A 27,474-nucleotide genomic window follows, 5' to 3' on the forward strand; every position below is an offset into this window, starting at 1 on the left:
CGGAACGCACGCCGATCAACGAACGCCCGCGCAGCTCCCCTGCCGTGGTTTGAACCGTGGCGACACCGACCGGAGCGGGCGGAAACTATAATGGCAAACTGTTCGCATGGCGACACAGTGAAACATTCCCCTCGCGAGGGGCACGATCAAATGCAGAGCATTTCCGGGGGCGCACGACGTTAAGTAGTTTGCGTTACGTTAATGTTGTTGCACTTGTGGCCACTGCTGACGAGAGAGCGCTCGTCAGCAGTAATTTGAATGAGTCAAGGACATAAGGCGCGTTCGTAGCCTCCCATTCTGTGTCGGCTTTGTGGCGCAGTGGGTAGAGCACCATGTACATTGCGTTCCGCCCGCAGGGTCGAGGGATCGAAACCAGGCGCCGGATAGTATTTTTTTTTATATATAGTGTAGGGGGAGGGGTGCGGACTACGACTACGGACGACTACGGACGTCAAGGACCCGCCGCGGTGGCTCAGTGGCTAAGGCGTTGCGCTGCTGAGCACGAGGTCACGGGTTCGATTCCCGGCCGTGGCGGCCGCTTTTCTGATGGAGGCGAAAAGCAAAAACGCCCGTGTGTACGAGATTTCGGCGCACGATAAAGATCCCCAGGTGGTCAAAATTAATCCGGAGCCCTCCACTACGGCGCGCCTCATCGCCTGCGTTGCGTCGGCGCGTTAAACCCCACAATCAATCAACTACGGACGTCAACGCGAGTGACATCGTGAGTTACTGAGATGCTCTGCATTTAAAATGTTTGAAAAGAGCACAGTTTCTGCTTATGTGTTTGGTCGTGAACTTGCCGCTATGCTTTTAACAACGTTTTAAGCAAACAAGTACAGCGATACATAATAATTACGCATAATAGAGACAATTAAAGGAGCCCTGCAACACTTTTTTCAGCTTTTTTTTAAATCTTAAATGCTTGCATAACGTAGTCACTCAACACACCCAGTAATTAGATTGGAGGGTCGCAAAGTACCCCAGCCAGAAATTGCTTCTCTATGACTATCAGATAACTTGGAAACTCGCTAAAGAACATTGCCGCCAATCCCCTCAGTGAATGTGGTTGGAAAGCAAAGCTGTAAACGGCACCCACAACGATTTCCCATGAGACATCACATAAATTCACTCACGTCGCTGTACAAATCGTGAAATCAGAGAGAAGTGAAATGTACTTAACCACACCCTGTATTACTTCAAAGAGATATTCTTCCTCAGGTTAAATTATAGCATGAGGCATGAACGGTTGTTTGTTTGACTTGTGTTGGTGTAGCACATGAGTGGAAACTTTTTTTATAAAATAAAAGCTTAAACCCGGTGTCAGACGATCTCACTTTTCTGTCTCTGCCGTCGCGGATGGAGGCGATGAGATCTGTGGCAGAGACGAAGGAGGAGGAGGAGGAGGAGGAGGAGGAGGAGGAGCAGCAGCAGGAGGAAGAGGAGGAAGAGGAGGAGCAGGAGAGGGAGGAAATACTATTCAGATTTCTGAACGGCCCAGAGTGCGGCCCAGGGGAGTGGTTCTTTCTTCACTGTAGCCCATATTCGGTCCGCACCGTCTGTGCTCTGTCCACCAACTGAAGCTGGGTAGGCAGACAGGGGCTGGACAGCAGCATCTACCATGTCTCTTGTTGGGTAGTTGACGGAAAGAGAGGAGGGCGCTCAGGGCTAAAGTCGCACAACCCGATTATGTGGCAGAGTGTTCCTACTAACGAGCAAAATTTACATGCAGCGTCGTAGTGACTCGGGTGCATTAAGTAAACACGCGTCCGGTGTGGGAAGGAGCCGGATTGTATGAGCCGTAGGGTAGTTTCTTGTTCTATGGAAGATCAGGGTAAGGCGAAGGTAGGGTCTGCCTCAGAAGGCGTAATTCTGTGTTATGTCCCTGAACGAGACAAGCGGGTGAGTGACTGTCCTCGTGCAGCTCCTTAGCAACGGAGGTGAAAGTGCAGGCTTGGTGGGTGTATTCGTTGCCCTCCATGGAAGCGTGAGCGGGTGTCCAGATGAGCTGAATGGAACCATTTGGGGAGTGGTTTTTTAGCACACGCAGTGAAGGTCGGGACACCAAACCCGACGTGTAGTTCCGGTAGGCTTGTTGGGAATTGGTGACTACTTTACGAACCCCTAGCTGGTTGAGAGCCAAGGCGATGGCTGCCTCTTCTGCTGCCATCATGTCTTCGGCCTTGAGTGAGGCACAAGCAATGTAGTAGTAGTAGAAAACTTTATTATAAAGCAGGCTATCTAGCCCTCAGAGGGTGGTGCCCTTAGTCCAGGGCCCCATTTGCTGCTGCGATCCGTCTTGCCCGGTCGATCAGTCCGCGCTGGTCGTCCAAGGCTGAGCTGGAAAGAACGGCTTCCCATCCGGAGGGTGAGGGGCTGGGTATAGGCAATTGGGTTGGGGGTTTGGGGCATTCCCATGTGGAATGGTACAGATTCGGGTGTCCTCCGCAGGATGGGCATCTGTCTGGGTACATGGTAGGGTAGAATTTGTTCCGGAACGAGAGGCTAGGAAACGTGTTAGTTTGTAGCTGGCGCCATGCAGCGGCTTCCTCACGGGTGAGTAGCGCGTGTGGCGGAGGAAGTGTCCTACGGGAGAGTCTGTAGTGTTGTAGTATATGTGTGTATGTGAGTGGGATACTTTCTGTCTTGTCTGGTTTGGGTTGGTCTTCCACTGGCGCCCGGAGAGTGAGGCCTCGGGCTACCGCATGAACGCGTTCATTGCCAGGGAAACACGCATGCCCGGTATACCGACAGAACAGCACGCGACGAAACGGCACGCGACAGAATAGCACCGACATAACAGCGCGGCGTCAAAAGGGCACGCGTCAAAACAGCACACGTCAAAACAGCACAGCGACAAGAGCGCACAGCGACAAAACCGCACACGACAGAAGAGCACGGCGCCAAAACAGCACGGCGTCAAAACAGCACGCGACAGAAGAGCACGGCGACAAAACAGCACGGCGACGAAACAGCACGCGACAAAACAGCACACTGCAAGAGATGAGCACTGTAAAAGTTGGGTGCGGTGGCGTTGCTAGGTAGTATGGCATAGTGCACTCGCCGGAACGGAATCCAAACTCTGCGGCAAGTAAGGAATAGAAAAGCACATTCATTTGAACTTAATTTTACAAGACTTATCTGTGCAGGAACATATCAGTACATGGACATTTAGGCACCCGCATATTCCAGTGGAGGGCGATTTCGGTACAGGAAGAGATTTAGTTGTGCCTGTGATAGGCTGAAGCAACACAACATAGTGAGCCGTTGATATCAATTACAGATTTTACTTGTTCGTATTACTTTCTTTGTGAAAGCCTGCGGACGAAATGTGAAAGAGATGTGAAAGCCTGCGGACGAAATGATCCGGGCCTACCAGTCTTGGAGAACTGTCAGCGGCAAATTCGGAAATAAATTCTTCTTCTTCTTCTTCTTCTTCTTCTTCTTCTTCTTCTTATTATTATTATTATTATTATTATTATTATTATCATAAAAATTGTAGGGCTACCTAAAAAGGAACAAAAGTTTTACCAAATGTCGTCCCTGGCTTTTGCTTCTTTCATTTCAGATATCCCACATGCTGTAATAATTAAAGCCGTAGTATTTTTCCCGAGAAAGAGCAACGAAACGTGAAGAGAACCTCAGAGAGAGCAGTTTGCGCCCACTAAAGTGTTTTTATCCATGTTAAAATCAAAATATTTGCCCATTTAGGCGTTCCATAAAATCGTGCCGTTCTGTCGCTGTGCTGTTTTGACGCTGTGCTGTTTTGTCAACGTGCTGTTCCGTCGCGTGCGCTTTTGACGCCGTGCTGTTTTGTCGCGTGCTGTTTTGTCGGGTGCCCTTTTGACGCCGTGCTGTTATGTCGGTGCTCTTCTGTCGCGTGCCCTTTCGTCGTGTGCTGTTTTGACAGCGCCCCCGCATGCCCAGGTGTCTAGATTAGGCGGACTGGTGGAATCAGTCGGTTTCGCTGCAGGATGTGATAGGCGGTCGGGGTGATACGTCCTTGCGCATAATTTCGGCATGCCTCTTGTGAGTCGGATATAATATTTATTGGGTTCCCTGAAGGGCGAGTGCTGATAGCGAGCGCTATTCCACACTCTTCCGCTTCCGTGCTGTTCCCAGAGCGTATGGTGGCTGACGTTACCGTCTCACCCCTCCAGTCGGCTACCGCTGCCACCTTGGCATTTATGGCTGGATAGTCTGCTGCATCCGTATAGAGGGTATCGGGGTTTCTGCCGTATATGCGATTCAAGGCCTTAGCCCGCGCGGCACGCCTGCCGGCATGATGTTCTGGATGCATATTTCTGGGTACGGGTGATACTGTTATTCTCGCTCAAACTTCATTGGGTATTGGTTTGAGTTTGCGGAGGTTGGTTCTGGAGGTAGCCACGATGATGGCGTGCATACTGCTGCCCTCGATGTTTGGAGTCGTCTGTGTAGATAACTGCATGATCCCCACCTAGGGTGGTGTTGAGCGCTTGAGCCCGTGCTTGTCGGCGGCCCTCGTCGTCTGATGGGTTCATAATTCTAAGCAAAGGGAGCATATTTATTTCTTGTCGCCAAAAGCCCAGGAGTACATCAAGCGGAGTGATATTCTGTGCTGCCCAGCCAATCTGGTGAAAGATTTGGTGACCTGCCGCAGTTCTGCTCATTCGGAGCTTCTGGATAGAAAGATGACCCTCTCTCAGCTTTTCCACTGTGTTGTAGGGGCCCGTGCTAAGCAGCCTCCTTGGGCGCACTCATGGGAAGACCATTGGCTTGCTTAACCGCCTTTCTAATCATTATATAAAGCATCTTTATGTCTTCTTGCCGAGAAGACAGGGGGTTGACGTAAGTGATTCTGGAGAGGACGAAAGCTTGAACTAATCAAAAGGTATCGGATTCCTTGAGGCCTCGCTTCTTGGTGGCAACTCGCCTGATCATGTGTATGATTTATTGATGCGGTGTTTGAGGCACTGTAAGGATACGTTACTCTTGGTGTTGGCCTGAAGATGTAGGCCCAGGATTTTGATGCTGGGGCTTGGAGTGATCGCCTGGCCATCAAAGAGTATTTGAATGTGTTTCTTGAGTTATCGTCTGGCGTGAGGGCGGACGACAAGGAACTGAGATTTTTTTACGTGAACACTGGAAGCCACAGGCTTATTGGTGTACTAGAAGTGAGATGCCATCGGTTGGTGTGAGCTTCGTTTAATCGCTATCGCGTGGCATTTAGCGAGAATGCAGGGGTAAAACCCGTTGTTTTCCTTGTCAGTGCACCACTTGTTTTCCTTGCTCGGGCTCGTAGCTAAATCGGTAAGACTACGGGCTTTTGCTTAGTTACTCTGTTACTTCCAGGTTCGATTCCTGGCGGTGCAGTAAATTCTTTTATTTGTTTGCGGGAGTTTTCTGGTGACACCAACGGTCGCGAAAGAACCCTTGGGGGGTAGAGGTAAAAAGCTTTACTTTAAAAATTGTTCTCTCTTTCCCGCTCTTGGAGTTCTTCGACCGCCCGAATTATGTCACTAAGGTCATGTAGTGGCTGTTGGCCGGTTTTCCATTGCAGCTTTAAAAATAAAGCTACAGAAACGAAGCAGAAATGGAAGGCGTATCTGGTGCGACGAGCAAATCACGCCGTGCCGCTCCGTGCTGGCGATAGCTATAGCTTCCGCAGTGCTGCAGACGCGAAGGAAAGAGTGAAAGCGTAAGTGTTGCAGGGTCCCTTTAACCGTCATTGCACAACGTGCCTGGCCTGACAACGCGTAATGTGCCAAGTATACATTCGAAAATGGGCATAATCAGCTATTGAATTTATTATCTGCAATAATGATTTCGCATTCCCAACTGATCAGAAGTAGTAAAATGTCCTCGTGGTTAATTTTAGATAGAGCTGAAAACTAATCGAGCACGGCGGTTTTCGTTCGAAACTTTTCATTGACATGCTTTGTGTTCGGTCGCTAGCTTTCGCCAAAGGTTTCGCATTCCTTCCGCCGTCTCGATATCACGTCCGCTTTGACCATTAGCTCACAATCGTGATAGCACTTATGAAACGACATATTCCGCTTCGGGGAGTGTTCTCTGTATATCTTTCTTGGGCTACTTGAACGGGAAAATTTCGTTCGGTCGTTCGGTCGGTCGGTCGGTCGGTCCGTCCGTCCGTCCGTCTGTCTGTCTGTCTGTCTGTCTGTCTGTCTGTCTGTCTGTCTGTCTGTCTGTCTGTCTGTCTGTCTGTCTGTCTGTCTGTCACTCGATTCGGCCAGCCGGTCAAAGTGAATCAGATGCTGCGCAATAGTCTTATATACCCGCAGCACCCACAGCCAAATCAATACGGTGGCAATGTTCATAATTGTCAACATTGTTGAACAAAAACAAAACATTACGCAAATATGAGGCAGAAAGTCAATGCACAAGAGATATTTACAGTGTTCCTTTAGGGATGCTTGACTTTTGCGATAGCAAACGAAATACTGTTTACTGAAAAAAAAAAAGAAAATTCACTCCGTCGCCTGCTGTCGCCCGCGCTACTACAACTTCTGGTGGCATTTTAAGAAGCAACAGTTACGGGAGTTTCCACTAGGTAGGTTCTACATTCCGCTTGGAACGCACGTGAAGTAAGGAAATGTGGTTTTCTAAACGTTGAAGTAGGGCGCCTCGATGCCTTCGCGTCTCCGCCGTACGGCAGCTCTGGCATAGAGGCACCCGGCGTGAAGCAGTAGAACGCGGTAAATTTAAATTGACTTGAGCAAACCTCTATAGCGTGTTTATCTTGGGAGGAGTGCGATGGGAGAGGAACAGCATAAGAGGTGAGCAGGAAAGCTTAGGGAAGCATTTACTTGGTAAATGTTGACGAAAAGACTATCGTCTTTCGTCGACATTTGCAACGAAAGGAGCAAATATACGGCCCATTTTTTAAGCAAAGCTTATATGGCCAGGGTCCCATGGATTCTTGATGTTCGAGAACGAAGATTCCCGAGGTTCCACGTGTCTTTGAAGAGCGAAGCGTTGGAAACTAAACGTCCCGGTGCGTGTGCTAACCACCAAAGTCGTGGTCACTAAAGTCGTGGTCACGTGGTCACCATCAAAGTCACACGCCTTTTAAAACATGACTTGGCCCCCAAGCTGATGTCTCATCACTTGGATGGGAATTTTGAGTAGATTAGTTAAAAAGGCATCATTGTCAATATCACCTTAAAAGGAAACTGAAAACCAAACAGAAGTTGGTCTAAATAGATAAATTGGCATCCGCATAAAACGAATATATCAGTCTCTGGGGCAGTACCTTGAAAATATACGCGTAAATAAAAATTACGCCCCTCTTCCCGCGAGGGAACCCTGGTGTGATGCGACGCATCGGGGGGTTCAATTGGTGTTTCCGTTGGGTTGATTCTCTAAATCGGGTGAAACGTGTTGTGAACGCGTATGATGCATTTCCATCACATGCGAGTGTTCTCATACGCGGGAAGATAGGCGTAATTTTACTTTAGCGTTTGGAGTGACGCTGGTATTGGATTGTGTCACACCACTCGCTGAAGGGACCGTCGCTTCCATCACGTCTTCATCGGAAGAATCAAGTCAAGCATGCAGTCGTCAAGAAAAGTGACGCGAAGTCGAACGAGAGCGAGCGCTGACTGAACCGCCGCAGCGCGCTACCCGCTTTATATTCACAGCGCCTGAAGAAGAGGAGACAGCGGAGGAGAGTCCCGCATGCGCGCACTTGCGCGACGGGAGCGGAGTGAAGCGAGCGAAGCGCGCGCACGCAGCTGTTGTTTATGATAATGAGACGGAGTGAGAGTGTTGCGCACAGCTGTCGGAGAGAAGAGCGGAGGAGAGTCGCGCATGCCAGGTGGCGTGCGGACGCCGCCGACGCCGACGCAGGAGGGACATGCCTCAGAGCAAGAGATGCGTCGCATCTAATTAAAAAATGAAGCTATCAGTCGCCAAGCAGAGATGACGTCAACGACGACAGAGCGGATGTGCCAAGAGTCGCGTGACAAACAGAGCAAGAACCGCGTGCACAAGCTCTCAAAGAAACACATAAAATCTTTCTTTGCGTGTTAACTTTCGGAAGTCATAAACAATTATAAATGAAGAGGCATAATTCAAGCCGTGCCGACATTCGCAAGCTGTCAAGCCACGGCGTTGGTGGCGGTTGCGATGGTTATTGCAGGTTCGGCATAGTCGCATGTCTGTTATCTACTTGTTTACATCATGGCGGCAAGCTCTGCCTTCCACCGTTCCGCTCTTCTGTGAACAGTAATTTGTGTCTGATAGAACAAGTTTCGTGCTCCTTCACGTAGCGCTGTCTGCCCGAACGAAGTTTTGCACCTATACCGGCTGCCGAAGCTGTGTGCGTGTGTTGTGGTCGCATTCGCTTCGCGGTGAAATTCGAAGGAGTGCTCCTGAGAATGGACTGTGCTCATTATGTTGGAATTATCACTAGCGACGATTCAACCCCGCTCCGGGTATGTAGAGTGTGCGCGATTCTTTTAAAAACCTTCACGGCTTGCGCCGGAGCGAAGTGACTTGTTCGCCCCTGTGAATCGCAATAAGCGAGTGCTACCCTTACGACGAACAGGAGGCAATCGATTTCGCGCTTCGGTATCAAAGCACTTGCTGTGACGATGTGTTTGTTCGAAACTTGATTGTCTTGAAGTTGAATAAAATGTGTGCGTCAAACCAGGTCTTTTGATTAAGGGCGTTGTGCGCTGCCATGCTTCCGCAGGGTGTGTACTTAAGTAAAAGGAGACTTGTTTATTTATTACTTATTCACGTTACCTTACAGGTTCCCGTAGGAACATTGAGTAAGGGGGGCGAGGGAGGCAAAAGACAAACTGAACGGAAGCAACATATAGTATAAAACAATATAATATGGTAACAGAGTATAACTAACAGAAGAGGTAACATGGAAGACGCGTACTGTAGTTACAATAATGGTGTGTAGCACAAAGGTGTGGAAATGCGGCAGGTACACAAGCAAACTGCGCAAAAAGCATATACACTACGCACAAATTGTAGTGCTTGAAGGCTTCGCTGTTCATCGTGCACCTTCGCAGAGGGGAATTTTAAACTTTTCTTCCTTTCGTCCTGCTTCCAGGGCTGACTTTGCTCCTGAACGTGGAGATCAACGAGTACCTGCCACTCAGCGTCGAGGCTGGCTTCGCCGTCATGATCCACCACCCCTGGGCCGAGATAAACGTTGCTTCAGACAGCACGTTTGTGGCACCAGGACAGATGACGTACATTTCTGTGCTTCGAGTGAGTGTCTTGGGCAGTGCCCTTGGAAGTCCCTTGTTGGCGCCTGTGATTCGGACGCCGTTCGTCGCGTCTCTGTTTCCAAACGCGTTCTCGAAATTGTTCCACGCTCGCCTTTTCTGCCCATTGTTCGTTCTCTGAAATGACGGAAAATCTAATTTTTGTTAGATAAAAAAATGTCGTTACAGGAAGAACTGCGTGAAGCGTGTGCACTGTCGTAAACTGTAACTGTTGATGAGCGTTGAAGAGGGTTGATAACATTGATTGAGGACTTAGTTTATTAGTTTGAAAGTTCTGGGAAATCCTTTCATTCGCGACAAATTGACATTCGTTTTTGCGGCGAAGCAGTGTAGCTCTAGCCGCTGAATGCACTCCCCGCATGCGTTTCCAGGGGAAGGGGGGGGGGGGGTGTTACCTGAGCCGGGAAATGCTCGCGAACAGAAATCCGACTAGGGAGGGAGGGCGTAGTGCGGTAGCAGCCAAGGCGCGGGAGAGGCTGCAGAGTGTAGCGTCGGCCCTCGTTTAGACCAACGGAGAAGGGGACAGGGCGCGGCGCGGCAGCAGCATAAACACGGGGAGGAGGGAGAGAGTGTGGCTTCGAACGCGACACAGCCGCTCCCGCCACCAAGCACACAGGCGCGCACTAGTTTCGTGCATTCCTTTTAACTGCAGCCTGGTCAATCGCTTTTTGCTTGGCGCATATGTCCAACCCGATGAAAAAAAAGAAAAAAAGGAAAAAAAAACAGCTGGGTAATAGCTAGCTAATAAGTGGTTCGGCCCCACCCCCCGACCCCCCAGTTTGTTAGCCACGTGATAAAGTGGAACGCAAAATTCATTGCGCGTATGACCAGACTGGAACAGGCACGTCTGCTCACGTTCACGTTCACGCTAGCGTTCACGTCTGATGTGTGTGTTCCGCAGACGGAGTTCAGAAGGCTGCGTGAACCGTACCAAAACCCCTGCCGAAGCGACTGGCCGCCAGAGATCGTCGACTACGTCGACAACGATAAGCACTACACTGCTCACGTGAGTGCATTTCAACGCTTATCAATGACTGCCGTTTCCAGACTATTGTAAGCGGCGTGTGTAGGAGACTAACAAGAATGCGACTCTAATGTGAGGGCGGTGCACCGCTTAGGTTCGCTCATTGTTTAATCAACGCGTTGACCACGAGATCCAAAGTAACTTGGTGCATTGGCTGATTCAAGTCATCGACTGGGAAGCTTACACGCTCTACTTCCTTTATTTTCGTGGAAGTAACATCTATAGCTAAGAGGAGAAGATTTAAAACATAAAATTTCCTTATTTCCCACTGAAGTGCTCTGCATGCTGTGTATTCGTTGACTTTTTCTCACCTTATTCGGAATTAGGCCTACGGAATGTTTAATGGCGTAGCGGCTGCGCAGAGCTTGTAGGTACGCTTCTGAGTAAATGTTTAGTTATTATAGTACTTTCTCTATATCGAAACAATGAATGCTCTTTTGGCGCTAAGTTGCGCAGCCTGCGCGAGTTGCCTCCGCAACCCAAAATGTGCCTCTCTTTTTGTAACTCTCGCGTTCTTCAATAATTAAAGGGTCGACAAAGTTAACATATGCCCCAGCTATATTTGTAAGGACTAGCCTTTGATAACTCACTGAAACCAATCTAGCCACGAAAAAAAGGATCGCTAATATTGGCAGCTCGTCCTTAACTGTCAGGAATTACGCCATGAATGAAGTACTAAAAACAGACTCTATAGCATTCAAGCGACGCGATCGAACGGAACTACCGGCACCAATACACTAACAAAATAATGACTATTGGGTAGCCAGTACTGCGCCGTTAGTCACACAAACTAGCCCATGTGACTTCATTGGTGCAGCGCGAGAAAATGACTTGTGAGTCACCACATTCTCATCTGTTTCATATTGTCTAGCCTAATTGTTTGAAGTTTGCGTTAAAATATGTATCGTTGTTATTCTTCTGTGGCAATGTTTGGAATGGAACAACCTTTGTATAGGCGTGGTTTCTTTAATAGAGTGCTCGTTCTCGCCACTGATGACGCAGGAGTGCCGAGACTACTGCTACCAAGTGCGGTTTTTCGAAAAGTGCGGCTGTGTTTCACTGAAATACTTGCGGCCAGACTGGGGACGCATTCACACCGCCCCTGTTTGCCCCAAAGAAAACACCGCAGGTGCCTGATCCTCTCTTTTTTGACGCTTTTTCGTGTGCTCGGTAAGTGCGTTGTAGACAAGCGTTTTGCCGACTGTACATATAAGCCTACAAAAGACCAAACTATATGAACACGTGGCACCAGAAAATACTGAGGAAAAAAATCTGCATACAAAGTGTAACGTGGACGTTGATGAGAAAGCGTCGGATTTTTACATACTGCGTATAGCAGCTCATAGTTTTTCCTAGTGTCACTAGATAAGACACAGAGTACCGTCACTGAGGCACGCAAGTGAGCCACGGCGGCCATTTTGTTGTTTATCAGTGTTGCCAGATTGCCGTTTCTGCGGCCTCACCGCTAACTTGGACGAGGTCATTTGTAAACTGCCGAAGACACAGCAACACGCCATCTTTGGACGCACTTCTGCAGCTGAAATGCTGCTAAGCGCGTTATCTTTTATTCGCATTCGGAACAACGCCAGTCGCTCGCAGCCGCAAAGCAGGGAGGACAAGCTGAGACAACCACAGTTGACCGACAGAAAACGCATAAACAACAAAATGGCGGCGCCCATGAACCGTCGCGGTGTAAACAAGTGTCACGTGATGCGAACTGGCCAATGATCATGCAGCGTCGGCACGGAGCAATAGGAGAAAAGAGTGCCGATACTCTGTACCCTTATCTAGTGACACTATCTTTCCCGACGCGTTAATTCAGTCAGGAAGCGGGCCAAAATCTGCAAATATACGCCAATATTAAGGTCAAACTGGCATCCGGCCGCAAGGGCGAGTAAAACCGTCTCGCTGGTCGATAACCGGCTCGGTCACAATTCCATGCCCTTGTTTGCTGTGGCAGCCTTGTTTTTATGGCCTTACTATGAGCGCTGTAAAAGTGGACCACGCTGCAATTCTGGCAATTGCGGCTCAGTGTGCATGAATGACGTTTCAGGTCCGGCTACGTGTGCGAGAAAACTGCGCAAGAAAATCCACCGCGGAGATGTCAATTGCGATTGCCGACAGCCTTGCTTGTGAGCCCTTTGTTATTTCGGTTCACCTTATATCGCTCTGTACATGTGATGATCTGGCCAATACAACGTTACTAAAAAGAGCGTAAGATACAACTGTATACGTAAAAAATGTTCGGACCAACACATACAGTGCTGTTACAACTCACAGTTTTACGCTTTCGAGCATATACTTTCAGTGGGTTCCCCGGCGTGGTACACGTGTGAATTGCACTTACAGTTAGGGAGAGGTCTTTTTATGTTACATACATACATACATACATACATACATACATACATACATACATACATACAATACATACATACATACATACATACATACATACATACATACATACATACATACATACATACATACATACATACATACGGGGCAGAAACTTGGAGGCTCACTTAAAGGGACACTGAAGTGAATTTGTCAAGCTCCCGTTTTTGCTTGCACTGCGTAGACTGGCTCAAATTAGCACACTTTTCATCGTTTATCCGGTTGACAAATCGGTAATTATTTTACAAAGCGCGAAAGAAGAAAAACTACCATGCGCGGTTTGCGGCGGCCGCACCAACTAAGGCTGTGACGTTAGGAGGAGGGGCGCCGTGATTGGACGATGCCCAAGGTTAGCAATCACACAAGTTTCGGTTTCGGTTTCGGTTCTGTAAAACATAACCAATGGCGTTGTTGGATGGGCATTCTCAATATCTCAGTAATCATCGTACCGCGCTTCTGCCATGTTGTCGGCTGTAAAATGCACAAGATAAGCCTCCCAGGACGGCTTGTAGTCGTAGCATTCACTAGCCGAGACCTACGCAGTGTATGAACGCCCTCCGCGTACCCGCAGACGCCCAAATGTCATGCGCTTTTCCCCCATATTTGGAGCTTGCCTCCCTCATGCCTGTATCGTAAAAAGCGTGTCCGCACCAGGCCAAGGGTCTGTTCATTCTGGCCTGTGCCCACTGCTTGCAAGCAGTCGGTGCTTATGGCAACAGCACGCCAACGAGAACTCGCTAGCGCGCCAGTGCCAGCCTGCGCGTGTTTTGTGAACTAGTTCGTGTAGCCATGAACGTTGCGGCCCCCAAAAAAGGTGAACTCAATATAGAAAACATCGGCGGAAAACAAAAAAGTTAACTTACAAAAAAAAAAAAAAAAAAGCACGTACCCGCGGGGATTCGAACTCGTGACTTGCAAAACATTTGCGTCGACATACCTATAGCGCCCCAGACAACTGAGCCACGGAGCGGGACGCGAAAGCCTTGCTAATATAAGGTATATTATATATTGTCAACCGGTTTACACTTTTATTTAGTTTTGGCATTTCAAGCAGCTTAGGTGACTATTTGTTGTACTGCGATCGTGCAGTAAGCGTCGCCCGAGTTTCCACAGTAGCTCACGTCTAGCAATTGCATTTCGTAGACGGAAAAGCGTTCGCAGATGCGTAGTCGTGCTGCTGACCGCTGTGCTTGTTCGCCCAGCGCAAAAAAGTGCTTCCCGCGCCCTAGTTTTACGCTGTACGGTAAAAATATCAGTTGATTTTATTTCCTTAGTACCTATATTGACTTCGCTGACTCTTCTCCCGCCTTCAAGAGGCCTTATATTTTCCTACTGGCGTACCAGTCAGCGAAGCGTCGCATGTGCGCTTGTGTGAAGCGACCTTGACTTGGAGCTAGATACAGTGTACAAACAAACCAAGTAAAGAAAGGCTCATTCTTCCATTCACAAACGTGTCCTGTCTTCGTTTCAACTAAGCGAACGAATTGCGACCAAGCAATTTTTTTTAACCTCCTTGATTGCGACGACCTGCCGGCGGCCGGCGGACGAAACGCTGGGCCGACTGACTCTGTCGGCCGGGGAGCCGTGCAGTAGCGCAGCCATGGCGCAGCCAATTGCCAGCTCACCCCTCCTGACATCACACGAAAACGCCACAGAAAATGGGCGAGCGTAAAGAGAGGAGGACAGCATTTTCGAATTAGTTTTTCTACTAAATAAAATCGCGTAAACGCGCCTAGAGTGGTCGAAACATGGCCTGGGGACTCCGGACTACAATTTGCGCTAGTAATCCCGCAATGTTTACATATCACTTCAGTGTCCCTTTAAAGGGTTCAATCTAAATTGAGGACGGCTCCGCGAACAATGGAACGGAAGATGATAGGTGTAACATTAAGGGACAAGAAGAGAGCGGTGTGGGTCAGGGAACAAACGCGTGTTAAGGACATATTAGTAGAAACTAAGAAGAAGAAATGGGCGTGGGCCGGGCCTGTAATGCGAAGGCAAGATAACCGTTGGTCATTAAGGGTAACAGAGTGAATCCCTAGAGAAGGCAAGTGCGGCAGGAGGTGGCAGAAAGTTAGGTGGGCAGATGAGATCAAGAAGTTTGCGAGGATAAATTGGTAGCAGTTAGCACATGATTGGGATAATTGGAGATCTATGGGAGAGGCCTTTGCCCTGCAGTGGGCGTAGATAGGCTGATGATGATGACGATGATGACATGAGAGAAATTTTATAAATACTCTTTTCGGAAACAGGCCTGTTTCTTCCAGTTCTGCTCTCTGGACGTCGCAAATACTCTTTCAGTCAACATTTACTGTTGTGTGCAAGACGAGGGATTAAAATGCTGTTCTCAGTTTATTCTTAGTGTTTTTTTCATAGGTACAGGAAAGCTGATAAAAGGGAGGCAAGAGATGGACATCTGATGGAGGACAGCCTCAATAAAAATAGATGGTTAAGACAGGATTGAAATGTTCAGAAAAAGAAATGACAAACTTCACACCTAAAGCAGAACAAATGATAAATCACCTTATGAATGGATGCAAGCAAGTGTAGTCACTGCCCAAGTGAATATATGAATGTCGTGGCCATAGCAAGAAAGACGAATTAAGATACAGCGAAGGAGTTAAAATCAAATTTCCGAAAATATTTCACATAAACGAAGACACATGCAAAGCATCTGAGGCTGGGTAGTTAGCCACATGTAAACGCACGGTTTTATGCAATGGTGGCACCCTCGCGTATCTTCTGCAGTAAGTTTCTGGTTCACAACCCAGTCCACCAAAATAAATTTGGCGTACATTGCTCGTTTTTAAACTCCTCAATTTTAACCGGAGTTAATGACGGGCTTAGCGCAAAGAAGACGAGAACGGTGGCAGGCAAGACAGGCGTTTGAAATTGAAACCAACAACATGTTCTATTTACCGATGGATAAGAGCCACAGATATTAAGAAATGCGAAGTGAAAACAAACTTTTTTTTTTTTTTGAAATTGACTTCACCGCAGAGTTTCTTGGCATATGCCAACATATCGTGGCAAAGAAATTTAGTTTTGAGTCAACTAAACACACCTGCGTCATGACGAGGGTGGAGAATATGGGAGTGAAACTAACACGGAAGAAAGCCATTGCCAAATGTTTGAACATTACATCAAATAACAGATTTCATACGTCAGACCATGGTCAGATATGAAAACTTTCGTTGAATGGGATATAAAACACAGTGCCTTGCAAAGCACACAAAATGATGCAATGTATGCGCGCAATCATCGATAGCCTAAATGCATCCGGCGACGCAGAAAAAAAAAAAAAACGATTTATAACAACTTTCGCAGGCAATAATTTTGCTATACTTCAAGTAGTCCCTATAACTATCGTTTTTAAGTACCCTTCTTTTTTCTCTCTCTGAATAGGGGTATTACCTACATGATGTCAACGAGCTCTCTGGATTTAGGCACAGGAAATGTGAGGCAAAACTCATTTCCGCCTTCCACCGCATTTACAAAAAACTATTCTGAAGATCCTTCATGCGTCGCATATGTTCTTTCGTTTCTTCTACGCTGACCGCAGTGGACGAACGGTACGACGAGCATTCCCAAAAAGTAAGTAAAATTTCAGACCAAGTCCCTATTTTAGAAAATGGCTAAATGCGAAGTTTCATTAGACATGCATAAACGTCTGTTTGCATACCACGGGAGAATAGTTTCCTGAGACTTGCCTCTTGCTCTGTCACGTCTTTTTGTTCAGCCGTAACGTGCCAAATACATTGGCACAGCGTGTAGGGTTCTTTCCTCTCTGCGGTGTTTATTACAGGCGCTTTTAATTCTCTTTAGTCCAAATTTCGTTTTTATGGGGAGCATACGCGTCTTCATGGATTAGTAAAATGAGGTAGATGGTGAGTGGAGTACAGTTAAACCTGGATGTAACGAAGCTGACAAAAGTTCGCAATTTTTCGCTACATTCAGGTTTTCGTTACATGCAGATTTTGAGTAGAGACTTGCGGGAAGATGGTGAGTGGAGTACAGTTAAACCTGGATGTAACGATGCTGACAAAAGTTCGCAATTTTTCGTTACATGCAGGTTTTGAGTAGAGACTTGCGGGAATGAAGCAGGAACGAAGCCAAAATGCTGGACATCAGTGAAGGTGAACACGCCCTTCATGGATTTTTTTCAAAGCGAAAGTCCGCGTGACACAGAGCCATATGAAGTAGTTGCAATGGGTGGTTACAGAATATAGCAGATAATGCGTTTACATATAAGGAGAAAAAGAGAAACACGCAATCGGGTATTGTGTGAGCAACGGGTCAGCATTTTTTGCCAGGTGACTGTAGTAAACCTGTCGCGTAGTAGTGCTAACAAAGCCGCAGAGCATATCCGAAGAGGTGGCGACTGCCTTCAGCGAGTACTAAGCAAAGGTGTTTTTCTCGTTCGCACATGGTGAGGCTCCTCCAGGAGTTGGCGATGGTTTCAGAGGACGTAAAGGTCACAATAACCGAAGCGATGACGGTTGAAGAGGTCAAGCCCGCGATTAAGAAATTCTAAAAAAATAAGCCACCGGGATCTACCGGCATAGTTTCAGAGTTCTATCAGGTATTCTGTGAAGAGATTAGCCCAGTTCTGGCTGCGATTTTCGAAAATATCAAAAAACCAAAACTGTTACCACCCTCAATGCGCAACAGTAATTTGTACCTCCTTCACCCCAAAAATCCTCCCGCGATACGGCACTAAATATGGAAGACTTCATGCCGATCAGTCTAGTCTCTACTGACTAGAAAATCTTAGCCCGTATCCTGGCCCGACGCCTCGAGACAGCCCTCAGTAGTGTGGTGAGCCCACACCAGACATGTGGATTTAGGGGACGCTCCATCCACACCAACCTGCACCGCATGCGGACCGTCTGTGAAGCGGCAGAGTCAGGCATTCACCTCTTAGCTATCCTACAACTCTACCTTAAAAAAAACCTTCGACCAGATAGACCACGCCTGTGGATAAAGATCTGCTACACCGAAATCACTACCAGCGTCATCATGTACTGGGAAGTGGGGACTCCCATCGGCGTCGGAAGGTCGGTCAGGCAGGGCTGCTCAGTGACCCCGATTCTGTTCGAATTCTATACAGGACATCTGTGCAGGGTTACATTGGTGTCACTCAAATGCTTAGGTCTCAGCGACAAAGAGTTAAAGGTATTGGTCTATGCGAACGATGTTCCGTTTGTGTGCCCATCGAGAGAACAGGCAAAAGAGGTAGTTGCGCTAGCTGAATCATTTTGTCGATTCTCCGGGGCTCAGCTCAAGCTTTTGAAGTCAGCGGGAGCATGGCTAGGCGAATGACTCACCAATATGTACACAAAACTTCACGGAGTTCGATGGAGGGAGGCCATCACCTGCTACGGTATCAACCTAGACAACGGCATAACCATCGCCCCCTGATGGCAGTGTTACGTACGGGAAGACCGACCCGAGCCGAGCTCCGTCGCCTCCGACTATAGTGAACTAGAATACCCTCCGACAAACGTGTGGTAGCGTTGTTTGAAGCGAACGGCCAGCCAATGTTGCAGCCGCGAAGAAGTCCAGAAGCCGTAGGCAAAACGTAACTTGTTTACTTCATTGCGAGAGATGAGCTGAAGCCAAAGAACAATGCCTCGACGGGCGAGGTTACAGTACAGAACTCGAGCAGAGTGACAGCATTGATTCACTGCTCAAACAGGCATGAACTACAGTGCTTGGAGGGATCTTATTTATACCCTAAGCACTAACGGTCGAAACAAGCGTTCCCTCTAGATTGTGCACACGATACGAATGGCACAGGCACACACAACACTCTTTACAGAGTTCGTGAGCAGTCGGTAGTAGCGGCGCACGCTGAGTCCGACAGAGGGGAGAGAGGAGGTCGCTGCGGACGCAGGGCTTCTGCGTCCTTGGGCAGGTCTCTATGTGTTGCGTCAGCACGCCACCGCAGTTTGATCGCGCCGATAGATGGGCGCCAGAGACCCAGGCTTGTCGGAGCTTGCTGAAAGCGTGAGTCACCGACAAAGGGGCCTTGCTTGATGCTTGAAAGGCGCACGTAGTGGAGGCTTCGCCGCACAGCCGAGGAGTATTGAAACAAAGCCCAGCGGCGGGCTCATTCGTAACAGCAGACAAAGCTGGCAGTTGCCGGAAGCAAACTGGAACGCTGGAGAGCGCGACACATCGCTGTCTTCTCGAGGGCACATGTCGGCATCGCCGTGGTATATCCGGCCATCTTGCACACGGCCCGAGTATCAATCGCTGACGCAGGCTCAGTGGCCAAGCTTTACCGGTTGTTCGCAGTATTCCTCTGGCTATCCACATATCAGCCCATGCACAGCACCAACATTTTCTGGAGGGCGGAAGCCGGGGACCCTGGGATTGTTAACGTGGAGCTTAAACTGACTGAGCAGCGATTTATGTTCTTCCGTGATCATCGGGACAGTTTCCTCCAAGCGTTAGTCCAAAATGTAGGCGCCTTACACCTAGACCCGTGGCTCGCAATGAAAGCAGAGCCTGAACGCGGTGCCTGTGCCACAGGCTTTTACAGAGAAGTGGCGGAGGTGGTGACCTTCTTGCATGGACTTTTCTCTTGAGAATACCTCTGCTCCGTAAAACCAAGGAAGCTGTATTGGGACCTTGTGGAAAACATCCTCCCACCACTCATGTACCGCCTACTACGTGCACCTCTGGTCGGCTGAAAAGTGACGTCCTGCGGCGTGTGCGGAAGCCCCCTATCCCTACTGGCTCGAAGGATTTTTTCTTCCGCTTGCACAAAGGTGTACTACCTATAGGTAGTATACTAAGGAAAGACAGCAGGAGCGGGGTTTCTTTCTGCCCGTAGGGGCGAACTTACCACTGTGTGGAAGGCGCGAGACGGCCGAGCATATTTTCGTTGACTGCAACATGGCGTTGCATTTCTGGGATTAGCTGCAGTGCTCCTTTGACGTACTCTGGAAGCTCACCTAAATGAGCTTGAGGTTCTTGGAAGCGACCTCGGAGTGGCCGCTCCTCCGCGACTGCGTTCGTGTAATGTACTACTCGCTATTGGCGGTGAGATATTTGAGTGGCGCCCACTGGCGGCTCTGACGTCGCCTTAGGGACTCGCGCCGCTGTCGTCTGCTACACTCCGCTTGTGAGGGGAAGCAATGCCTGTGCTATAGGAATCGACCACTTTGAAGCTTTGGTGCATTAAAAAACATATTTCGAGTAATTCAGTTATTTTTGGCAGCTTCTGACACCTCTGAATAATTCCAAGCTGTATTTCGCACAAGTTTGCAACGCACGAGGAGAGAGAGATTAAACTTCTTCAGAGCATTGGTCAGGTGATCGTCTGTAACTCGTCCTTTCTAGCTTATTCACGAGGTTCAGCGCTCAGAGCTCCTCGATAAGTATTCAAAATCTCCAGGCTTCCCTAAAGTATTTTTGAGATGCTCTTATAAGACTCAACCGTCTAATGCCACGTACCAAGCAGCGGGCCCCTACACACGCGCATTGCACAGCAGGAAATAAAGCGGCTGTCTTCTATTTCTTTCGTTGTTGTTTACCTGAATCATGTGAATGTTTTTTTTTCTGTGCTCAACGCATTATTTTTTTCTGCACCGTCACAAACGTCTTATTAGGAGGTTTGGGTATTTTTGGGAAGCTCACAAAGTTCTTGTGGATATTTTCTCCAGGTCTGTAAGGCATACATGTGCCTTCCTCATTTCATTACGGCTGCATGCAAGAAAGTGCTTATCCGCAGCGTGCGTTGTTTATTCACATGCAAGTAAAATGAGATTTGTGCTACGCCACCGCGAAACGGCGCAGCAGACAGCATAGTCCAGAGTACTCGAAGGCGGCTTTTGCGTCCCGTGTTTCTATCGTAATCATCCTCATAATAACGAACTGACTCTAAACCAGAACAGTAATGACATGATTACGGAGTTGAAGGCTTGGTATACTCGCTAATAAAAATAATAAATAGTATCCGGGCCGGTTTCTACTATAAAACAATCGAAACCGATGAATATGTCTAAGCAGCTCTTTATTGTTTTCCAATCCCTTCAGGCGTAACGAACAAATCCTGGCCTACTCGGGATGGCGTTTCATGAATTGAAGAACATTACTCTCTCGTCCTGGACTGAGGGACCCTCCCGCTAACCAGCTCGATTTCACTGTTAAATAAAGTTTTCTCCTCCTCCTACCTGCCTCCACCTCCTCTTGAGTGCAGTTTTACTATAACGCATATCTGAATACGGGGAAGGTGTGGCTGCGGGAAAGGTACGGTAAACATCCCTCCAGGTCTGAACAAACATAGCGTTACTGTATTTTTACCTTAGACGTTACTCGTTTTGCTCAAAAAGCCTCAATAGTGGTTAGAAGCCTGCTATAAAACCAGCACACACCTATACACACTGGAGGTTATTTGGAACTCAACCTACATTTTCTTGCGGCCCATAGTGCATGTCGGCATACTTTAATGCCATGACAACGTAAAGTGATGTGATAGAAGGCTTTCGAGCGTTCGGCTAGGTTGCAAAAATTATTTTACCGTTTTAACCCGACGTATGACTACCGGGAATGTCTTCTGCCAAAGCCGACAGCCCAGAAGACATGGAATTTGTCTTGGTCAAGCATTTCCGTTGTTGTCGGTTATTAGCAGCTGGCTGTTCCCTTCGTTCGAAAGATTGCCGATGCAGAAGCTGACACCTAGCTCCGACTCTTTGCGCTCCGCACAGGACCGGCTTCTCAAGGAATGGGGCGACGCCGGGCGGTATCCAGAACTATACTTTAAATCACGCCTTGAGCTAGTGTATGCTAGTTTAAGTCTTCTATTACGATCAAAAGGTACGAACACGCAAAATGTGGTGTGGACAAGCATCAAAAGTCAACCGAGCGTAAAGAAACAACAGGGAGAGCGAGCCCGAGTGAAGCAGACGACGAATGCGAGAATCCCTAAGCCGACGTCACGGAGACGCGCTTCGCAGCGCCGCCCGTGGTCGCGCTCACCGCCAATTAAGGGCGATAGTCGATCTCGTTGAATGTTCTGAACGCCCCCGGCCGGCGTGGAGGCATTTTGTGTAGAAGGCACAATTTGCAGTGGCCGCCGACGGGGCTGATTTAACTCCGAGCTATGCGACACGCTGGCGCGGGGCTCGCGAGCTCTCATGGAGTTCAAAGGTAAAACAGCAAAGGAAATGGGACTCAAATTGAGGGCTGGTATCGGGAAATACTGGAAGCTTCAGTAAAATATGCTGTTGGGCTAGTTGGTGCATGATGCTTGAGCTATTTGGTGCATATTGTTGGGCTAGTTGCTGCGTATTACTGGAGCCCATGCACTTGCGCCCAGCAGTGAATTTCATCAAGAGCTCCATTTCCTTCCCTTCGCCTCGATTCCGCTCACTTCAAACATTACGCAAATTACACCGCTGCCCTGTCGTCAATCTCCATAGCATGAATTTCACCAATGCTCTGCGGCTTTGTTAGCTATCATCGCCTTCCGAGCGCCCAGCATTATTTCCTTTGGGTTGGCTTTGGAATTGGCTGCGCGGTCAGCTTTGGGAGAGATGTGAGAGGACAAAACGATCAGCGACTGACTGCAGTCATGGAGAACTTTCAGCTGCAAGTTCGGACAAAAAATGAAGGAAGCTCACACTAACGCGTAAGACTTGAAGGTAGCGAAGCTGTACGCAACCTCCACGGACATCACGGCGGTTTAAGTCCACGATTGCAGCCGATTTGCTTCTTATTCGCTGCCGCAACGACCATAATTCTATATTGCTCGAACGACGAAGAAGCAAATCGAAGAAGCAGAACAAACGAACGGAACGCGCACACTTAAACTAGGCGCCCGCAGGTGCGACGTCTACCCTATCCCGTGTTCTGTGTCGAGCAGATGGTGTGATTCCTCTCCCCACAGTCACAGCCGAGTGAGTAAGCCGTTTGACTGTTGGGCACTAAATAGCGGTCGTAGCCGAGTGGGTGAGGCGTCTGGCTTACCGTTGGTCTACCAGACACAGGTTCTAGTCCTGCCGCTGCCGGTGATTTCTTCTTTTTATGCTATTATACTACTGAGTTTTGTGCAACGCCGAAATCAACGAATTGCTAAAGAGCTTCGCTGTTAATAGATGTGAGTTTGAACAGCCGTCGTCTGCTCGCTTGCTGGCTCGCTCGTTTGCTGGCTTGTTTGTTCGCTCGTGCGCCCGCGCCTCAAATGGGGAGCACACGAAATATCGCGCTACAGACGGCGAGTTCGCGAAGCCAGTTGCCTGACGTTCTAGCACGTGCTAACGCGGTCCGCTTTGGCACAAACGTGAAAGACTGCGGAAAAAATGATCCGGGCCAGCACTCATGTACCACTTCCAGCCGTAAGTTCGGAAATCCACGTGAGGTGCAACAGCCGGGTCTCCGATGAAGGGAGAGGGGCCGCCAGCTCTGCTGTTTCTCCAGCTTTGCACGAGTATTGCACGAGTAGTGCAAGCTGCGCCGATTTTTTTGTTAAATATACAAAGTGACTGCGTCAGATAAAGTCACGCATTGCCCTTCTTGACTCTTGGGATAATGGAGTCACATGGTAGTCAGCTGGACTACCTATTTGGAGTCACGCATACTCTTTTTCGAATTGGTATGGAGGAGTCCTAGGACTCTCTTGTAAAGAGTCCAGTGACTCTGTATTAGTTAAAGGAGCCATGAAGAGAAAACACAAGTTTGGTTCATTCAAAAGATTGTCTCGTTAGAATCATACCGACACCACTTTTAACGTAAACTTCGCTCAAATAAGCTACATAATTAGGAAAAACGGGAATGGTCATGCGACCCACCAGCTCATTTCCCGCAACAGAACCTGTGATGTCACATGGGCTAAGCTCTGCGATTGGCGGAGGCTGGCAGAAGCAGACGCAAATTAGGTAGAGCTTACAAACTAGACGAACGAGCGATTTGCGCTTAAATTTAGGGCACATTCTTTACAAAGCAATAGGAATGATGGGACAAACAGTGGAAGTTACGAAAGCACATGTAAACATAGAAGTACTGATGCGTTCTGCTGTTCGTACTGCGCACAGCATGCTTTGGTTTAGCTGCACAGCACTACGGGGCTTGGGGTTGTCTCAGACGACACTGGCCGATTGACGCAAGCAACGGTGTCTTACGTGACCCCATTTGTCGAGCGAGCACTGTTTCTGGGAACAAATATTTTCTCCCAGAACAAAAACAAGCCAGGTTTAAATGCGGGCAAAAATAAACCAAACGCTTGCCACGGTATGGTGGCGCCATCTAGGTTACGGAACGTAAAGAAACGCGGGAACAAACAAACCAACACCGCTACAGGGTGGAGACAACCTTTGAACGGTCCCGTGCCGCCGCAATTGGGCCAACGGGCTCAACGCGTTATTCTTTTCGTTTCCCACGAGACCTAGCAACGCGAAACAGACAATATGATTCAAACTTCTTCAGTAAACCGCGTTGCGGCGATAATTTTAGCGCGGTTTTGACACAATGACTTGCTTCGGAGGCGAGCGAGCAACCGAACATGGCGGCGCCAGCGTTACGTGTCTCTACCCTGTACGGCGGATGCGTGAATGAAGGTACTCTAGGCTGCAGAGCGGTCGGTTCCCGTGATGTCACTTGGGGCCACGAAAACGCACGATTGAGCGGGAAAATCAAAATTTTAACCTAAATTGTTTAATTTCTTAGTGAATAAAGCACCGTTTGTATCCGGACAAGCGCTGGGGGCACTATAAAACACGAAATCTTTCGAATAAAACCAACTTGCATTTTCTCTTCATGGCTCCTTTAAGAACGTGCAATTCTGTGACAAAAGAATGACTCCGTCAAGAGAATATCTACTGACTCTTTTTTTTGTTGTTTGCGTTAGAGTGTAGGGCGGCATATCTCAGGCTGAATTTCGTGGAGTTTATAATACAGACAGAAGCCCACCCAGTCGCAAAATAGTGCTGGTGTTACAGAATTTGTACTGATAGTACTGCATTGATATATTTACAGAACTTTCGCTTACCCTTTTTCAGAAATCTTGCGTCGATAAAAGTTTTTCGACGGACGCCCCAGACGCGTTACAGGACTAGGACTCCTAAAGTTCAGGTGAGATTGCCAGTGTCACGTTAGAAACGCGTATATATTGAAGTATGAATTGCGTTGTTTTTTTGCTTAAACGGTGAGAAGATACGGTGACAATGCACGCGATTTTGTTGTTTGAGTTTTTTACCAATACATTCTAGTTAGCCTATTACGTGTAAATACAGCCTGTGTCGGAAAATATCCTAGCACCACTGTTGTCAACAGGGAAACGAAAATCCGCATGGAAATGCATATTCGAATGACGCTACACAGGCGATGAGGCGCGCGTCATAGTAAAGGGCTCCGGATTAATTTTGACAACCTGGGGAACTTTAGCGTGCGCCAAAATCTCGAGCACACGAGCGTTTGCGCTTTTCGTCTGTATCAAAAAAGTGGCGCCGCGGCCGGGAATCGAACCCGGGTCCTTGGGGTCAGCAGCACAACGCCATAGCCACTCAGCCACCGCGTCGGGTGAAAACGCACATTCCTCACGCCCTGTGAGCCCACATGTGCAAACGCACGCACGCATGCCCCAAATTTCTTCGTGGTGCACAATAGGTTACACGAATGCCTGTAAACATGTAACACTGCTCCGTCAGCCTTGTTTTAAAGATACTTACTTTGGTATTCTGAGTCCTTCCGCCACTCAAGCTTCCAGTGGAGGGGAGCCTTGAAATCGATTTCCCCATGCATAAGCATTGCCGGAATCCTCTCCTCAACTGAGTGGAGGGAGCAAATGGAATGGAGGAGGGACTCAGAATACGGCCATTAGTCTGATTTGATGTTTAATCTCCAGCAGATCTGACCAGTATGCACACAGCACGCGCCAGCATGCGATGGTTCCGTTCCTCGTGGCCTTTTCTGCATCGCCATATACCAACGCCACTCGGCAGTTCTATGGCGACGATTGGAGCGCACGCAAGACAAAGAGTAACAATGTGTGCAATAAGCTGCGCTCTCTGTAAAATTATGAAACCCGCAGCGAATATGCAGGTGACGTTACCGTTGTGAGCGCTACGTTTAGTTGGATCGGAAACCACGGTAGCTACCACGTATGTTGATTTGGTCTTACGCTGGGTGCACAGATAAATTTGACTGATAAAGGTTTTATTCCTCGCCCGTCAAGCTTATTTGCGTCAATGAAACATGCAGCAATTCTTTCGACAAAAAATTAACCGAAACAACTTAACAAAAATTTCCCCGCATTTCCCCGAGGGGAAGAATGTGAAAGTGCGAATGCAGGAGTTGAATTTGCGCGGTTCGGTAATGTTCGCGATAGAGAGATCACACACACACACACAACTACAAAGAAAGAAAGATGCATTTATTCACAGACACCTATTTGTGTTGTCGTTGTACTTGATTGCTAGAGCGGATCTCAGCTTTGAAATTTCGTGTCAGTACTCCTTTAATCGGGTGCATTAGCCCTTCTCACGCCCGATTCCTGGCCAATCCCCCACGTGGGTATGTGCTATGTCAGCGGCCAGGCAGCGCGCGCCCATCTCCCCCCGTTGCCAAGGAAGACGAGGAGATTCCTGGCCAATCCCCCACGTGGGTATGTGCCATGTCAGCGGCCAGGCAGCGCGCGCCCATCTCCCCCCGTTGCCAAGGAAGACGAGGAGCGCGCGCACCCGCAGCTGTTGCTATGTGGACGGACGGCGGTCAACGGAATTCAGGGTCGCTTATAAAGTGCATTCGCACTTAAAAAATACCGGGCCATCTCCACTAACGTGAAACCTGGGAGGGGCGAAGCATGCAGTGTATGCAGATACGAAGCATGCAAATACTAGGCGCCACGTTTTTTAAAAGGCGATAGTCTTTTTTCGGCTATTTAAACGCAGAAATTTTGGTCTGCCTGTATGCCTGTCTGTCTGTCTGTGGCTCGATTCAGCCACCCGGCCAAAGTTGTCTTTGGCCGGGTGGCTGCGCAGCAGTATCATATACCCATAGCAAAATTTAAACGTTTTAGTCCGGTGTTAATGTACGCCAACACCAACAAAAGGTTCCACTAGATATGTTTCACGTTCCGCTTGGAAAGCTCGTGGAGTAGGGCAACGTGGTTTTATAAACGTTGTAGTAGGGTGCCTCGATTCACGCGCGTACCCGTCGTACGGCAGCGCTGGCATCGAAGCACCCGGTCCGAAGGAGTATAGAACGCGGTGAATTTAAATTGACTTGAGCGAACCTCCAGCGTGTTACCTTGGGAGGAACGAGACGGGAGAGGAACCGCATAAGAGGTGAGCGAAAAAGAGGAGGGATGCATTTACTTTGCAGGGGCGCTAGTCGACTATCGTCTTTCGCAGACATTTTCAACGAAAGCAGCAGATACGCGGCCAATTTTTGTAGCTTGGGTGCTCCTAGTTTGAGTTGGTTAACACTGCGAACCCAATTAACACAAAAGCTGCCACCTTGAGTGCTTTCTTGCAATGCGATTTCATTTCACGCAGGCGTCCACAGTACTGAGTCGCGCCGGCGGCCTGATGGGGATGTACCTGGGACTCTCCATGCCCCTGCTGCTCAACATTGCAGACGCACTCTTCTCGGCGTCCCTACGCTGGATCTCGAGCAAGGACTGGCGCCGATGCTGGCTTCGCGTTCAGCAGACCATCAAGATGCGCTAACCACCTTGCGCTAAACGCTGCACCGAAGAATTTCGCATAGCGCAGATTCGGCATGCCACGTGCGTCACTCAGAACAACCACCCTTCGAGGGAATTCCTCCAGGGCGCACGGGAATCCCAGCGCAGTTTCCCTTAAG

General features: G+C 48.6%; 1 protein-coding gene and 1 non-coding gene across 2 annotated transcripts in view; one reads left to right on the forward strand and one right to left on the reverse strand.

Moving 5' to 3' along the window:
- LOC144173291 (acid-sensing ion channel 4-like) overlaps positions 1-27,466 on the forward strand; it is a 34,725-nt gene extending 7,259 nt beyond the window's left edge. The window contains exons 4-11 of the mRNA XM_077701773.1: positions 9,068-9,228; positions 10,147-10,251; positions 11,272-11,398; positions 12,323-12,401; positions 16,069-16,120; positions 16,226-16,257; positions 24,669-24,741; positions 27,165-27,466. Of these exons, the coding sequence (XP_077557899.1) occupies positions 9,068-9,228; positions 10,147-10,251; positions 11,272-11,398; positions 12,323-12,401; positions 16,069-16,120; positions 16,226-16,257; positions 24,669-24,741; positions 27,165-27,338 (803 nt within the window). The 3' untranslated portion in view covers positions 27,339-27,466. The remainder of the gene's footprint in view (positions 1-9,067; positions 9,229-10,146; positions 10,252-11,271; positions 11,399-12,322; positions 12,402-16,068; positions 16,121-16,225; positions 16,258-24,668; positions 24,742-27,164) is intronic.
- Trnas-gcu (transfer RNA serine (anticodon GCU)) lies at positions 25,114-25,186 on the reverse strand. Its single transcript has one exon. It is a non-coding gene; the product is annotated as a tRNA-Ser (tRNA).
- Positions 27,467-27,474: the final 8 nt, after the last annotated feature.

The sequence above is a fragment of the Haemaphysalis longicornis genome, unplaced genomic scaffold, assembly GCF_048455015.1.
Source record: "Haemaphysalis longicornis isolate Haplotype H1 unplaced genomic scaffold, Haemaphysalis longicornis Haplotype H1 scaffold_3, whole genome shotgun sequence".
NCBI lineage: Eukaryota > Metazoa > Arthropoda > Arachnida > Ixodida > Ixodidae > Haemaphysalis > Haemaphysalis longicornis.